General features: G+C 37.3%; 1 protein-coding gene across 2 annotated transcripts in view; it reads left to right on the forward strand.

The window, feature by feature from the left end:
• Positions 1–179: 179 nt before the first annotated feature.
• Positions 180–17204, forward strand: part of ZWILCH (zwilch kinetochore protein) — a 41259-nt gene continuing 24234 nt past the window's right edge. The window contains exons 1-7 of one of the 2 annotated variants that reach the window (XM_004453125.4): positions 180–433; positions 2049–2115; positions 5427–5522; positions 12147–12265; positions 15221–15420; positions 16390–16460; positions 16801–16956. In XM_004453125.4, the coding sequence (XP_004453182.1) occupies positions 381–433; positions 2049–2115; positions 5427–5522; positions 12147–12265; positions 15221–15420; positions 16390–16460; positions 16801–16956 (762 nt within the window). In that variant the 5' untranslated portion in view covers positions 180–380. The remainder of the gene's footprint in view (positions 434–2048; positions 2116–5426; positions 5523–12146; positions 12266–15220; positions 15421–16389; positions 16461–16800; positions 16957–17204) is intronic. The other variant, XM_004453126.4, reaches the window with a different exon arrangement.

Consider the following 17204-nt stretch of genomic DNA (forward strand, 5'->3'; position numbering starts at 1 on the left):
ATAAATTAAAATATATTGTACTGTTGTGTATGTGTTTCGAATTACGGTACTCATTGTCTTTCGAAGCCAAGAATAGTGCTTAGAAATGGGGACTCTTTTTCGCGGCGTAATCCATGTGAAGTATAATCAAATCTCGCGAGATTATGCAAGTTCCTTGCAACCAGTACACTAACATTAATTTTTTCTGAGTCAAGTTGACTACTCTTGGGATAGAAAAAAATTGTTGGGTACTTTAAAACAAAAAATTAACTTTTTGGACAAACGGAACTTATTGGAGGGAAAAAGTAGTCCCGGCTGGGCGGGGCCACGGCTCAGTTCGTTGGCGTACGGGCGCGTAGTTTAGTTTGGCGGCTCAGGACTTGAGCTCTAACTGGGGAGGGATGTGGTCGCGAATGAATCGAGCGGCCGAGGAATTATATGCTCGCCTTTTTCGGTGAGTCGTAGCGTGTCCCTACTGTTGGCCGGGTTCATTTCTTCCTCGTCTCCCCCTGGGTATCCGGATCCCTGCTCCCAGCCTGTTGACACCAGCATTGGGGATTAGGGCTTTGGCAATTTTCAGCGGCGCTTGTTTCATTGACTCAGCTTTCCTGGGGTCTGGGAGTTAGGGAGAGCCTTGTGTGGGGTTGGTCCTGTGGAGGCTTGAGTGCAGCCTCATTTATGAGAAATATCTGTACATTACAAACGAGGTGGAAGTTTCCCAAGAGGCGGTTTATACATTCTGGTTATGCACACAGCATGTGAAGTGTAGAGGCCCCTCCCAAGATGTGGAAAACTTGATTCTGGTATCCTTCATCTTTTGCCTTACTGACTCTCGGTAGTGAAATGTATTGCTACTGTCTGTTCACGATAGTTAACATATTAGCTACAATTGTGAGGATAATGTGATGGTGGGTTGACTTTTAAAAGCACCCTTATTGCGCTATACTCCAAGACTTTAGTCTTAGCGTGAAGTACGTAATAACAAGGGGCTTGCATCTAGTTCTATATCCTACCTGAAAATGTTTTCATTTAATCCAGTGGTTTTCATATTTGAGCGAGCGTTAGAATCTCCTGGAGGGCTGGCTTGTCAAAAGATTGCTGGGCCTCACCTTCAGAGTTTCTGATTCAGGAGGTCTGTGTGGGGCCTAAGAATTTGAGTTTCTAACAAATTTCTGGTTAAACTGATGTTGCTGGTCTAAGGATCGCCCTTTAAGTACCACTGATTTAATCTAGCCCATTCTTTTCTAAATACTATATTTTTAATTGTTTATATCTTTTTTAAAAAAAAAACAGTGTCTTGGACATTTTTTATTATGAAAGCCTAAAGATTATCACCATATAATAGATGATTTTATGGCTGGTTTATGTTTAATAACTTTCCTATTGATGCTCCTATACAATTTATTTATATAGACCCTTGTATTTCTCATTTATTTCATGGATGTTAGTTTTTCTCTCCACTTTTATTGTATGAACCAAAAGTCTTTCTTCCTTTGCATCTCCCACAACGCCTGTATCCACCTGCTTACTGGAAATTTTCATATGGGAACTCAGACTAAATAGGCACTAATTTTTTATTAATAGTTCATAAAAATTGAGGGAGGATAGATGCTTCCATTTGGGTAGCCATAGAATTCTAAGGGCGGGCACCCTTAAATAATTTGTGGGTACCCCATTGATTACATGACAGGTAAGATTCCATTCATTTTTTACTTATATGCGGTAAATTACGTTTTTATATTAATTGGTGAGTTGTTTGAAAAGAAACAAGATTAGAGGCAGGCACTCCGATTTCTTGATGCCTCTGAGAAGCAATTGTACCCAACTGTTGGAGTAGTCTGCTAACTCCACAATAGGCTTTTTTTTTTCTTTTTCTTTTTTTTAATACCCTAGTACTCCGATTTTGCGTTTTTCCCTCTCTCCAACTCTGCCTTAACACTTCCATTAGTACCAGAGTATGTTGTTGTTGTCTTCCCCCCCACACACACTGGTGTTATACAGAGATAAAATGATGACTAATTCCTTAGTTTAAATAATGGAACAGATACTGAGCTATATTTTTCACACAGGGTTCTGCATTTCAGGGGATTTGATGAAGAAAAGAAAGGAATCTACAAAGACCCATTTATTTATGAGGTATAAGTGATTTATTTGATTTTAAAGTACAACTTAATCCTAAAATTGCGGGTTTTTAAAAGTCAAGTTTATTAAGATTAATTTTCATGTAGTAAAATTCATGCTTTTAATGTACAGTTCTATGAGGTTTTTTTTTCTTTTTATCTTTTTTTATGAGTTTTGATAGATGTATTCAGTTATGTAACCACTGCCATGATCAAGATATGGAACATTCTATCACCTCCAAAAATTTTCTCCTGATCCTCTGTAGTCATCCCTTTCCCCCAATCCCAGCCCCTAGCAACCACTAATCTGTATTCTGTCCTATAGTTTTGACTTCTAGAATGTCATGTAAATACAATATTGTCTTAGTTTCCTGGCTGCTACAGCAAATACTGTGCAATTGGTTGGCTTAAACAACGAGAATTTATTGGCTTATGGCTTTGATGCTGGGTGAAGTAAAAATCAAGATGTCCTCAATCCGATGCTTTCTTCCAGAAAACTGGTATTTTGGGTGGGACTGGCTGCTGGTGATCCATAGTTCTTGGCCTTTCTGACACATGGCAGCCTCTCTTGACTTCTCAGTTCGATTGATTTCCAGCTTCTGGCTGCTGCCTGTGGCTTTTTCTCTCTCCCTGGCTTTCCCTTAAGGCTTTCATTAATAGGATTAAGACCTGTCCCGCTTTAGTTGGGCCACACCTTAACCGAAGTAGTCTTATCACAGGATCAATTTACAATGGCTAACACTCACAGAAATGGATTAAGTTGAAGAACATGTTTTTCTGGGGTCCATAGCTTTAAGCCATCAGAAATATGTAGCCTGTTGAGTCTGACTTCTTTCACTTAGTATGATGCATTTCAGATTTATCTGTATTGTTACATGTATCAATAGTTAGTTCCTCTTTATTCCTTACTAGTATTGCATGTTTTACAGTTTTAATTATCCATTTACCAGTTGGATTGTTTCCAGTTTTTGATGATTATGAATAAACTGCTATAAACATTCACATAGAGGTTATATGTATGAACTTCAGATTTCAGTTTTCTTGGGTAAATACCTAGGAATGGGTTTGCCAAATCATGGGGTAAGTTTATATTTAATATTTTAAAAAACTGCCAAAGTCTTTTCAAATGTGGCTGTATCATTTTCATTTTTCTCCCATCAAGATAGGAGAGTTCTAGTTGCTCCACATCCTCAGTAGTACTTGGAATTGTCAGTTTGTTGGTTTTATTTTTAATCATTCTAGTAAATGTCCTAAAATTGTTTTTATTAACTTTAGATGGACCAGTTGTTAAATATCCTACCAAGGTTTCTTTTTAAGGTTGACTTTTATACCTAATATTATATCTGGAAGTTGGATTATTTCTTAGTAACTGTGCTGGAAATATTCAGGGATATGTTCAGTTTTTTGTTTACTTGTCAGCTTTTTGATCTTAAAAATTTGGGGAAACTTAGGTAAATTCAGCTCTTATTCCCTATTGAATGAAAAGGTAATGTAGTTACATATCATACTATTTCTTGGCTGATTTGATTAAAGTAATTGACTGGATGCTTTCCTCCCTTACTGCTTCCTGTGGGTTTCACTTGAAATCAAAGAACACAGTTGAATATGATATTTCCAAATGATGTTGGACAGTTCTTTGATCAAAGGGGTAGAACTGCCTACCTCCTATGATAGTCCTGTCTATAGTGTGACTTCCCAGTTAGGCTTTAAAAATATAATGTGCTTTTCAACCTAAAAAATTATGTATTAAGGTTTAATTACTTTCCAATTTTATAGTATTTATGAAAACTAACAATTGGCTTAAAGAATGTTATTAAATTCTTAGAATAATAAATTATCTAACAGTTTTCCCCATTTACTAGACTATTAAGGTATTAATTTAAATTAGTTATTAAATATCTCATACATGCTAAGTGTTCCATAGGTAAACTCCCCACAGTTGGGCAGATAAAACCCACATCTGTGAAACAATTAGGAAACTAAAATGAATTTTATATTAAAAGATATATAAACAGAGGGGGGAATAGTCGTAAATGATAAAGATTAATATCCTTCATATATAAAAAGCTCTTAAAAATCAATAAGAAAAAAAGATCAAATACCATAATAGAAAGATAGGCAAGGACATGAATAAGTAATCACAGAAAAACACAAATATAATTTTCACTTATCATCTGAATTCTTGCTACTTCTTACCAAAAACTTAAGAACCTACTGGATTAGAATAGCATAGTATTCCTTAGTCTTTGAATTTGATATCTAAATACTTCAATATCCAAACTTAGAAATCAAATTAATCAGAGACTGTTCCCTTTTATTAGTGATCAAACAAATGATAATTAAAACAATAATACACTATTTTTTTGCTATGAGAGAATAAAGGTAAACAGTGAAAATACTGAATGTGTGACATAAGTGATAGGAACCTATTTGTAGATATGACATATTTGAAAGGCAATTGACAACATTAGTGTGATTTTAGGTATTCATCTCGAAAAAATAATTCAAGGATTTGATAATTCAAGTCCATTATCAATTGTTTGTTATAGTGAATAATTGGAAACTACCAAAATGTTGAATAATATGAAATTAGTTGTATGATTGTAGAGTAATGGAATAAGTCTGTCAAAAAATATTTAATGGCATGGAATGAAGTTCCCAGTATTAAACTATTAGAATGCCCTGTTTTTATTAAATAAACTCCTGTCTCAATAGCTAAATAATAGATACATTACAATTTAAATAAATTGATTTATATGCCTGAAAAAAGGTCTGGAAGAATATACTCTCACAAGTCTAAAAACAGTAGTAATTATCGCTGGGTAGTAGAATTACAGGTGGTTTTTAAAAATTTTCTTTTAACTATCTTTATTTTCAAACTTTACTACAGTAAATGCATATTGCATTTGGCAATGGAAAGAATATATATGGTTCCTAAAACTGATTAAAAGTTCTAAATTTCAGAGTACAAGTAGAAGAAAGGATATTATTTAGTAAATGTGCTAATTTTGTGGTACATAACAATAAATGAAATGTGATTGAGAAGGGGAATGTCAGTGTGATCCCAATCAAAAGAAGGCTTCACAAGGCAGGTTTCACTTTAGATGGACTTTGGAGCATGGTTAGAATATGGATAGAAGAGCTAAATTTTCTATACTTGAGGAATAACTTGGACAAAGAATAAATAAAATCTTAATTTTAAACCATTATGTCTCATTCAAATTCTCTTTCCTAGTTACTTGCAAAGAACTGATCATTATGTGTAAATATTTGTGCAAATATGTATGTTTATTTATAACATTGCTTGACATTATCTATTTTTAACAGGCTGATATTCAAGTGCAGTTGACTAGCAAAGGTCAACCGAACCCTTTGAAGAATATCCTAAATGAAAATGATGGAGTATTCATCATGGAAAAAGTGGTAAGTAGTACTTGGGCATTTTTGGTGATTAATTCTGTGTGACCAAATTTGGTTCCTTGGGAATAATCTAGGATGGACTTAATTTTTTTAATCCACATTTTAGTGAAAAGTGGATCCTAATTATTTTAAAATAAGTACAGTGCCATCCAATAAGAATATAATGTGAGCCACATATGTAATTCTAAGTTTTCTAGTAGCCTCATTAAAAAAAAAAAGTAAAAAGAAACAAGTGAAATTAATTTTTGAATTAATTTGTAAAAATCATACAGTAAAATTGACTTCTTTCTTTTGATGTCCAGTTCTATGAATTCAGCCTAGATATAGATTCAGGTAATCACCATGACAATCAGGATACAGACTAGTTTTCATCACCCTCACAAACTGCCTTGTGTGATTCTTTTTTTTTTTTTTTTAAAGATTTATTTATTTATTTATGTCTCTCTCCCTCCCACCCCAGTTGTCTGCTTTCTGTGTCCATTCACTGTGTGTTCTTCTGTGACCCCTTCTATCCTTATCAGCGGCACCAGGAACCTGTGTTTCTTTTTGTTGCGTCACATTGCTGTGTCAGTTCTCCATGTGTGTGGCACCATTTCTGAGCAGGCTACGCTTTCTTTCGAGCTGGGCGGCTCTCCTTAAGGGGTGCACTCCTTGCGCGTGGGTCTCCCCTACGCGGATAACACCCCTGCATGACAGGGCACTCCTTGCGCGCATCAGCACTGCGCATGGGCCAGCTCCACACGGGTCAAGGAGGCCCAGGGTTTGAACCGTGGACCTCCCAAGTGGTAGGCCGACGCCCTATCCGTTGGGCCAAGTCTGCTTCCCTGCTATTCTTTTAATCATACCCTTCCCCAGCTCCCAACCCCTGGTAACCACTGATCTCATCTCAACTATAGTTTTGCCTTTTTGAAAACATCACATAAATGGAATCAATTTTGAGTCTGGCTTCTTCCACTCAGTATAATATCTATAAGATTCGTCCAGGTTATGTGTTTGTCAATAGCTTGTTCCTTTTTCTTGCTGAGTAGTATACTGTGGTGTGGAGGTACCAGAGTTTATTACCCAGTCACGCTTTGAAGGATGTTTGGGTCATTTCCAGTTTTTGGATATATATATACTCATCCTTATACAGATTTTGTGTGAATATAAATTTTCACTTCTCTATAGTAAATGCGTAGGAGTACGGTTGCTGGGTTTGAAATTAATTTTATATTACTTTTCTTTTAATCCAATATATCAGATATTATCATTTCAACATCTAATATAAAATTATTAATGAGGTATTTTGAATTATTTTTTTCATACCGCGTCTTTGAAATCTGGTGTGTTTTATACTTGCATCTCAATTTGGACTAGCCACATTTCAAGTACTCAATAGCTACATGTAGCTAGTGGCAACTGTATTGGAACACAGCATAAGTAGTTATGACTAATGAAATTTAACTTTTGTTTGTTAATCATAGCACAAGACATCCTCTTATATTTTGTCCAGCACTTTACAATCTTTAAATTTTTTTTATTTTGATTATGGTAACTATTTTGGCAGAGGAATTTTAGTGATTTTTAGGGGGGTTGTTGAGTACTGATAGAGCTATCACATTATCTGGTGGTACTGGGGCCAGGAGTGTAGTTCTCCTTATTTTAAATATAAACATACACATGAAAACACCTGTTTCTGAGGAGAGACTCTACTTTGTATATCTTTTGTATTAATAAGGGGTGTTGGGAAGTGGACTTGGCCCAATGGATAGGGTGTCCACCTACCACACGGGAGGTCCGCGATTCAAACCCTGGGTCTCCTTGATCCATGCGGAGCTGGCCCATGCACAGTGCTGATGCGCGCATGGAGTGCCATGCCACGCAGGGGTGTCCTCTGTGTAGGGGAACTCCATGCACAAGGAGTGTGCCCTGTAAGGAGAGCCACCCAGCGCGAAAGAAAGTGCAGCCTGCCCAGGAATGGTGCTGCACACACTGAGAACTGACACAGCAAGATGACGCAACAAAAAGAAACACAGATTCCCGGTGCTGCTGATAAGGATGGGAGCGGTCACGGAAGAGCATACAGCGGGTGGACACAGAGAGCAGACAACTGGTGTGGAGGGCAGGGAAGGGGAGAGAAATGAATAAAAAATGAATCTTTAACATAAAGGGGGGTGTTATTATTGCTTATCTATGGAGAACAGATGCTTGGAAAAGAATTATAGATGAAATTATGGAGTTGAAATTGGTATCTTATTATAGGGAGAAGGGGAAATACCGTAGAGCAAAAGGTGAAAAAATTAAGAAGGGATTTCAGAGTCTGGCAATGCAAATGAGAGCTGATATACAATGGGCTGATAGTCCATTACTAAGAGAAATTGATGTAAGGAGGAAGAGCTTTTTTGTTGTTTTTTTTAAAGATTTATTTTTATATTTATTTCTCTTCCCTTCCCCCCCACCCCCAGTTGTCTGCTTTCTGTGTCCATTCTCTGTGTGTTCTTCTGTGACCGCTTCTATCCTTACCAGCTGCACCGGGAATCTGTGTTTTCTTTTTGTTGCGTCATCTTATTGCGTCAGCTCTCCATGTGTGCAGCACCATTCTTGGGCAGGCTGCACCATTCTTGGGCAGGCTGCACTTTCTTTTGCGCTGGGTGGCTCTCCTTATGGGGCGCACTCCTTGACGTGGGACTACCCTACACAGGGGACAGCCCTGCATGGCAGGGCATTCCTTGCACGCTTCAGCGCTGCACGTGGGCCAGCTCCACACGGGTCAAGGAGGCCCAGGGTTTGAACTGCGGACCTCCCGTGTGGTAGGCGGACGCCCTATCCATTAGGCCAAGTCCGCTTCCCGATGAAGGGCCTTGGACCTAAGGTCATAGCCCAAAAGAAGGTCTTTAAATTTTGTGTGAAAATCCAGCAAAAGCTGGGAATTTCCTCTGGGTTTCCCTTAAGCTTTTGTCTTTAGCTTAGCACTTGTGCATGTTGGAGCAATCCTTTTCCAATGGCATTACGTACTTCCTTTACTGATGACAATTTAAATCAATATCTTTTCATTCAATAGTGGAAATGTTTGTGATGACAGGATTTGTTGGTACCAAACTAGTTTGTGATTACGATTTCTTGACATAATCCAATTGTTTGCGCTTAGGAGAATAGAAAGAAGCACATTAGGTACTAATTTTAGTTCTTCCCTAGCATTGTGAACAGCAGTTGACTGCTTTTTTTTTTTTTTAAGTAAAAATTTTATTAGAGAAGTTATAGGTTTACAGAAAATTCATTCAGAAAATGCAGAGGTCCATACACTACCCACCCTCCCACACACAATTTTCTCTATTATTAACACCTTGTATTAATGTGGTAGCTTTGTTACAGTAGATGAAACAATATTACTATTACTGTTATATTATTAAATACAGTCCATAGTTTACATTATGAGTTACTGTATCATACAGTTCTGTGGATTTTTAAAAAAAATTTATTCTCGTAATATAAACAACCAAAAATTTTCCCTTTTAACCACATTCAAATATATAATACAGTGGTGTTAATTACATTCATGATATTATGTAAGCATTAATGCCCCATTCACTAGCCCCATAGTGGCCCCTGGTAACCTATATTTCTAGTTTCTGACTCTGAATTTGCTTATTCTAATTTTTTCGTGTGAGATCATAAACTATTTGTCTTTTTGTGTCTACCTTATTTCAGCAACATGATGTCTTCAAGGTTCATCCTTATTGTCACATATATCAGAACGTCATTTGTTTTGATGGCTGAATAATATTCCATTGCGTGAATATACAATAATTTGTTCGTTCATTTATCTGTTGATGGGCACTTGGGTTGCCTCCATCTTTTGGCAATTGTGAATAATGCTTCTGTGAACATTGGTGTGCAAATATCTGTTCAAGTCCCCGCTTTCAATTTTTGGGGGATTTTGCATATGAATATTCAATTTTCCAGTACTGTTTTTTACTAGAAATGGGATTGCTGGTTCATAGTAATTCTATACTTAACTTTCTGAAGAACTGCAAACTGTTTTTCACAATGGCTACACCATTATATATTGCCACCAACATTGACTGAGTGTTCCTATGTCTCTCCATCCTCTCCCACACTTGTTATTTCTTGTTGTTTTTAATCGTAGCCATTCTAGTGGTTGTGAGGTGGTAACTCATTGTAGTTTTGATTTGCATTTCCCTAATGGCTAATAATGTTGAGCATCTTTTCATGTGCTTACTGACTGTATATCTTTGGAGAAGTGTCTTTTCAAGCCTTTTGCCCATTTTTAAATTGAATTGTCTTTTGGATGTTGAGTTGTTTGTATATTCTGTCCATCAAACCCTTATCAGATATATCAGATATGTGGTTACAAGGTATTTTCTCCCATTCTTTAGGTTTTTTTTTTCCCATGATAAAGTCCTTTGATGCACAAAGTTTTAGTTTTGATGAAGTCCTATTTATCTAAGTTTTTCTTTTTTTGCTTGTGCTTTGGGTGTAAAGTCTAAGAAACCATTGCCAAACACAAACTCCTGAAGAAGCTTCCCTATGTTTTCTTGTAGGTGTTTATAGTTTTGGTTCTTATATTTAGGTATTTCATCCTTTTTCAGTTAATTTTTATGTGTGGTAAGAGATAGGCATCTACCTTCATTCTTTTGCATACGAATATTCAGTTTCCCAGTACTGTTTGTTACAGAGACTGTTATTTCCCCATTGATTGGACTTGGCTTCCTCATCAAAAATCAGTTGGCCATATATGTGGGTTTATTTCTGAACTCTCAAATTCAATTCCATTGGTCTCTATGCCTGTCTTTGTGCCAATACCAGCTGTTTTGACCACTGTAGCTTTGTAATAAGTTTAAAAATTAGAAAGTGTGAGGCCTCCAACTTTGTTTTTTTCAAAATGGGTTTGCTATTCAGGACCCTTACTTTTCCATATAAATTTGATAATTGGCCTTTCCATTTCTGCGAAGAAGGCCATTAGAATTTTGATTGGGATTCTATTGGTTCTGTAAATTGCTTTGGGTAGAATTCCCATCTTAAAAATATTTAGTCTTCCAATCTATGAACACAGACTGTCTTGCCCTTTACTTATGTCTTCTTTGATTTCTTTTAGCAGTGTTTCATGGTTTTTGTTTTGTTTTGTATGTGTATGACCTTTATGTCCTTGGTTAAATTTATTCATATATATTTGATTATTTTAGTTGCTATTGTAAATGGAATTTTTTTTCCCTCTCCTGATTGTCCATTTTTAATGTATAGAAACAATACTGATTTTTGCGTGTTGATCTTCAACCCTGCCACTTTGCAGTGTTATTCTAACAGCTCTAATAGCTTTGTTGTGCATTTTTGGGGGTTTTCTGTATATTGGATCATACCATCTGCAAGAGGAAACTTTTTACTTCTTCCTTTCCAATCTGGGTGCCTTTTATTTCTTTTTCTTGCCTAATTGCTCTGGCTAGAACTTCCAGTACAATGTTGAATAACAGTGGTGATAGTGGGCATCCTTGTCTTGTTCTTGATTTTAGAGGGAAAGCATAAGATTGACTATGATGTTAGCTGTGGGTTTTCCATATATACCCTTTAACATGTTGAGGAAGTTTCCTTCTATTGCTAGTGTTTTTATCAAGAAGAGTACTGGATTTTGTCAAACGCATTTTCTGCACCCACTGAGATGATCATGCTTTTTTCTCCTTGTTCTATTAATGTGGTGTATTACATTAATTGATTTTTGTATATTGAACCACCCTTGCATCTTTATCATGATATGTAATTCTTTTAATATGCAGTTAGATTCTGTTTTTCTAGTATTTTTTTAGTATTTTGTCTCTATATTCGTAAAGGATATTGGTCTGTAATTTTCTCGTGGTATCTTTATCTGGCTTTAGTATTAGGGGGATATTGGCCTCAGAATGAGTTAAGAAGTATTCCCTTCTCTTCTGTTTTTTGGAAGAGTTAGAGCAACATTCGTGTTAATTCTTTTTGGAATGTGTAGTAAAATTTGCCACTGAAGCCGGTAGTCCTGGACTTTTCTTTGTTGGAAGAAACAACAAAAAAATAAATATTTTTTAACTATTTATTTATTTTAAAAAATTTGGGGGGGGGGACCTTGTGAATGGGAAGCCCGCACTCAGCCACTGAGCCACTGAGTTGCGTTTTTCATTTTGTTTGCTTGTTGTCTGTCTTTGTTTTTAGGAGGCACAGGGAACCAAGCCCCAAATCTCCCATGTGGGAAGCAGGTACTCAACCTCTCGAGCCACATCTGCTCCTGCTGGGAAGTTTTTGATTACTGATTCAATGTTTTTACTGTTAGTCTGTTGAGATCTTTTATTTCTTCTTGAGTTATTTCAGGTAGTTTTGTCCATTTCTTCTAGGATTTTTAATATGTTGGCACACAGTTGTTCATAGTATACTTTTTTTTTTAGGAGGTACCAGGATTGAACCCTGGACCTTGTACATGAGAAGCAAGCACTTAACCGCTTAAGCTACATCTGCTTCCCCATAGTATACTCTTATCCTTTTTGTTTCTGTGGAATTGCTGGTAATGTCCTCCCTTTCCTTTCTGATTTTAATTATTTGTGTCCTCTCTCTAACTGCTATCTTATGTGCTTTTTTATCTGGTTAAATAATTCAAAAACATTTTAAAAGCCTTTAGAAAAGGAAGAAACAGATCATGTTGAAGAACTACAATCTGAAGAAACTGCTATTTCTGATTTCTCTACTGGTGAGAATGTTGGACCACTTGCTTTACCAGTTGGGAGAGCACGGTAAGTTTTTTTCTCAGCATGGGGTAGGAGTAGAATTTGAATTGAATCATGCTTATACACATTAGGAAAAGTATGTATCTAGGGGAGCAGGTGTAACTCAGTGGTTGAGTGCCTGCTTCACATGTACGAGGTCCCAGGTTTGATCTCCAGTACCTCCCCCCACAAAAATGTATCTAGCTCAGCTATCTTTCTCTTTCTCCTCTCTCTCTCTCAAGCTCCAGATTTGTATACCCAGCTGTCTAAGAATGCCTCTACTTGGATATCCCTTGGGTATATATGACCAAGACTGAAGATACCTTCCTCTTCTTTCCCTCCCACCACATACCAATTTATTGTTGTTGCTTCTCAGTTGTTTTCCTTGTGTATGATCTGATTCCTCTCCAATCTTTGTTCCTAACTGCTGCCAGAGTGACCTTTATAAAATGAAAACCTGATCATGTTGTTCCTCTGCTTTTAAAAATTCTTTAGTGGTTCTTCATTGCCTTTATGATAAAATCCAAGGTCAACAGTAATCTAGAGGAGCCTTCATTGTTTAGCTCAGTGGCTCCCCACCTGGGGTGGCGCCATACTCAGCAGGCCTTCAGAAATAGATGGGCATGTTTCTTGGTTGTCACAGTGACTGAGGGGTGCTCCTGGCATTTAGTAGGCCTGGGCTGTGGACAGTAAATGTCCTGCAGTGCATGGAACTCTTCTCCATCATGAGGAATTACCCCACCCATGATGCCATTGGTGCCTCTGTTAGAAATCCTGATGCCCTCCTACCTCTCTAGCTTGACTTCCTCCTTCCTCTCCTCCTTTGCCCATGCAATCACAGTCAGTTCCCTCGGTGCAGTCTCCCCCTAACTCTAAAACCAAAAGGACTGGCCTACAAGGAATTCTGTAGGACATAATCATGTAAACAATAGCTTTGGAGAATGGTAGCTACTATAATAGCAGTAGTAAAGTGATTTTCCTTTATGTTAGGATTTTGGTTTTTTTGCTATATAAAAGTTTTTTTATTTTTATGTAGTTGAATTAATCAGTCTTTTATGGGCTTCTTGATTTTAAATCATATTTGACCTGTTTTCCTTCCCCCCAACTTAAATATTGTTTGTATTGTTTTTTCTTGCTCATATTTGTTTGGATTTATCCATATGTTTACCATTTCTTTGCTTTCCATTTTTTCCTTGCATTGTAGAACTTCCTTCTGGAATTATTGTACTTCCTTTTGGGAGGAAAATCCTTTAGATATTCCTTTATTATGTTGGTAATAAATTCAGTTTTCATTTCTTTTTTTAAAAAATATTTTTTAAATTTATTTTTAAAAGCTACTCAGACTACATTAAATGCTACACAGAAAAACACAGGGGTTTCCACATGCCCCACTCCCCACACCTCCCACCTTTCCCCACACTAATAACATCTTTCATTAGTGTCGTACATTCATTGCAATTGATGAACACATTTTGGAGCTTTGCCACACAGCATGGATTATAGTTCACATTGTAGTTCACACTCATTCTGCAGGTTATGGCAGGATATGTAATGTCCTGTATCTGTCTTTGCAGTGTCGTTCAGGATAATTCCAAGTCCCCAAAATGCCCCTGTATTACCCTCTTTTTCTCTCTCCCTGCCTTCAGCAACTCCAGCGGCCACTGTCTCCACATCAATGATATAATTTCTTCCATTGCTAGAATCACAGTGAGCCTATAGTAGCATATCAGTAAGTTCACTCTAGTCCATATTTTTTTCCCAGATCCTGAGGATTCTGGGATGATGATGCCCACTCCACCTCTAATTGAGAAGGGCCTTCGATCCCCTAGGGCTGGCTGATGGATAGGACTCTCTTGCTTGCAGTTATAGACCCTCTCGATTCCTTAGTATGGTGGTTATCCATCCTCACCTCCCTGTTAGCTGTCCTGGATGAGTCCATTGAACTGGAGAGTAGTTTTTATTTCTTTTAAAAAAAATTAAGTCTTATTGTTTGCTAACATTTTATTTTGACATACTTTAAAATTCACAGAAAAATTACAGGAATATTATAAGAAACTTCTGTATACCCGTAAGCCAGCTTAGATGTTTTGTTGTATCTGCTTTATCATTTTCTTTTTTTCTCTCCCTCTGTTGTTCTCGCTCCTTCCCTTTTTGTTATACCTTCTTCATGCACATGCGTGCATGTGCGCACATACACACACCTTTTTTTAATGAAGAATTGACGGTAAGTTGGAAATATTGGACTCTGTTACTCCTAAACACTTCACTGTGTGTTTCTTAAGAACAAGGGCATTCTCTTACATAACCACAGGGCAATGATCAAAATCTGGAAATTTGGCATAATTATAATACTATTATCAAAATCATAGTCCATATACAATTTTTTTTAAGTGTCCCAGTCACCAATTGTGTTGAATATCTTTTCATTTGCTTTTTGACTTCTACTTTTTTTTTTTTTTTTTAAGGTACTAGGGCTGGGATTGAACCCGGGACCTCGTATATGGGGAGCTGGTGCTCAACCAGTGAGCTGCATCGGCTTCCCTGAGTTGTTTTTTTTTTTTTTTTCTCATTTGTTTGCTTATTGTTTTGTTCTCAGGAAGCACCAGGAACTGAACCTGGGACCTCCCATGTCAGAAGCAGGCACACAACCACCTGAGCTACATCCATTCCCTTCTACTTATTTTTTTAGCTTAATCTCATAACCCTACTCCCACTCCCATTGAACCCCTTACCATTGCTATATTGAACTTGCTTATAGTTCTCCCATCTTGATCCTGCCACACTCTCACTTTCTGGTGGGTGTGTCTTGATCCTGATGTGTCCTATCTTTTTGCTGGGTGAAATATTTTGCCATTTAATTTCCAGATTTTTGTTTCTCTGAGACCCTTCTTGATATCTCTGGAAAAGAAAACTTTTGACTGATTATATAATTGCTTCAGTAATCTCTACTGAAAATTTATTCTTCTTCTTCTTGTTTTCAAGGCAGTTAATTGGACTTTACACCATGGCTCACAATCCTAATATGACCCATTTGAAGATTAATCGGCCACTTACTGTCCTTCCTCCCCTTTGGGTAAGATGTGACAGTTCAGATCCTGAAGGTACCTGTTGGCTAGGAGCTGAGGTTGTGACAACAAATAACAGCATTACAGGAATTGTCCTGTATGTGGTCACTTGTAAAGGTGAGAGCTCATTCTTCATATATATATATTTTTTATTTATTTTTCTCCCCTTCTCCCCCAACCCCCCTGTTGTCTGCTTTCTGTGTGCATTTGCTGTGTGTTCTTCTGTGACCACTTCTATCCTTATCAGTGGTACTGGGAATCTGTGTTTCTTTTTTGTTGCATCATCTTGTTGTGTCAGCTTTCTGTGTGTGTGTGGTGCCATTCCTCGGCAGGCTGCACTTTCTTTCGTGCTGGGGGGCTCTCCTTACAGGGTGCACTCCTTGCACATGGGGCTCCCCTACGTGGGAGACACCCCTGCGTGGCACAGCACTCCTCACGTGCATCAGCACTGCGCATGGGCCAGCTCCACACTGGTCAAGGAGGCCCAGGGTTTGAACCGCGGACCTCCCATGTGGTAGGCGGACACCCTATCCATTGGGCCAAGTCCACTTCCCATATATATATTTAATGCATTTATTAATGTATTTATTTTTTAACGTGCTTTGTGATTTTTACTGAAAATTGATATTGTCAAGAGGGAAGTGCACACAGTGGGACTTGCGTTAATTACCATGAATCTACTCCAGTCTGAAACTTGCAACATGAAGGAGGTATTCCAGAAATATCGCCGCTGACTTCAGAAGTCTTTATAGGAGTTATGCCCGTTTTTATGTTTGGCTTTTATTTGATTTGTATGTGTGTATTTTTGGAAATTTTCACTGGAGCATACAAAACAATATAATGACAAATATAATTTCAATCTCATAGTAGGCATTTAATTGTTTTTGGTGGTATTGACCTGTGTTCCACTTTGATTCTTTTAGAAATATTTCATTCATCTGTAATTTAAAATTTAATTCCAACAATTATTATTGTTGAGTTGTGGTACCCTCAGAATTTGAGGATTATAATTTTCAGTTTTCTGGCTTCCTCTAGAAATGAAATTTTGAATTGTACTTAAATTTACCTTTCTTTCCTATCTTATAGCTGATAAAAATTATCCTGTAAATCTTGAAGACCTAAAGAATTCACACAAGAGAAGACATCATTTGTCTACTGTAAGGATTTATTTTCTTATATTATTTTCTTCAAACTATTACCTACTTACCTTCCTGGTTTAAAGTTTTTTTTTTTCACTCCAAATATAAGTGAAATATGGCTAGATATTTTCTATAGTATCAATATTTATGTTTTTCATATTAGTAAATGGCTGGTATTAAAACGTGTTTTCTTGCCTTTTAGCTAATCTTTGTGGTTAAAAAGAATTGTCTTATTTTTCCTTTTGGGACAAATATATGGTGCTTTTCTTCCTTTGGGAGCAAAAATAAAATAGTTTTATAGTGGACCCTGACTGTGAGAAAGCACGTCTGAGTGGTCTGCTGGATGAACTTTTTTCAGGTAACAACCAGGGGCTTTGCCCAATATGAGCTCTTTAAGTCCACTGCCTTGGACGATACAGTCTCTGCATCCCAAACGGCAATCACTTTGGATATTTCCTGGAATCCTGTGGAGGAAATTCTTCAAATCCCTCCTCTCTCTTCAAATGCAAATCTGGTAGGACCAGACCCCACTTTTTCTCTGGGTTAATGAGGCCCCTAAATTTTCGTTTACTAGCTGCTGGTGCTTCCTCTTTCCGCCCTAGCACTCACTGGTTGTGAAGCTGGACAACTCTGGAAGGGGTTGGCTTGCCCCACATGTCTCATCAAGGGTAGCCTTGGAGGTTTTGCGAGGTGATTTGGTCTCTCAGTTGTGCATAATTCTATAATTGTATAACTTAAGAATTTTCCAGTGATTAATAATAA

Source organism: Dasypus novemcinctus, chromosome 3 (assembly GCF_030445035.2).
Source record: "Dasypus novemcinctus isolate mDasNov1 chromosome 3, mDasNov1.1.hap2, whole genome shotgun sequence".
Classification (NCBI taxonomy): domain Eukaryota; kingdom Metazoa; phylum Chordata; class Mammalia; order Cingulata; family Dasypodidae; genus Dasypus; species Dasypus novemcinctus.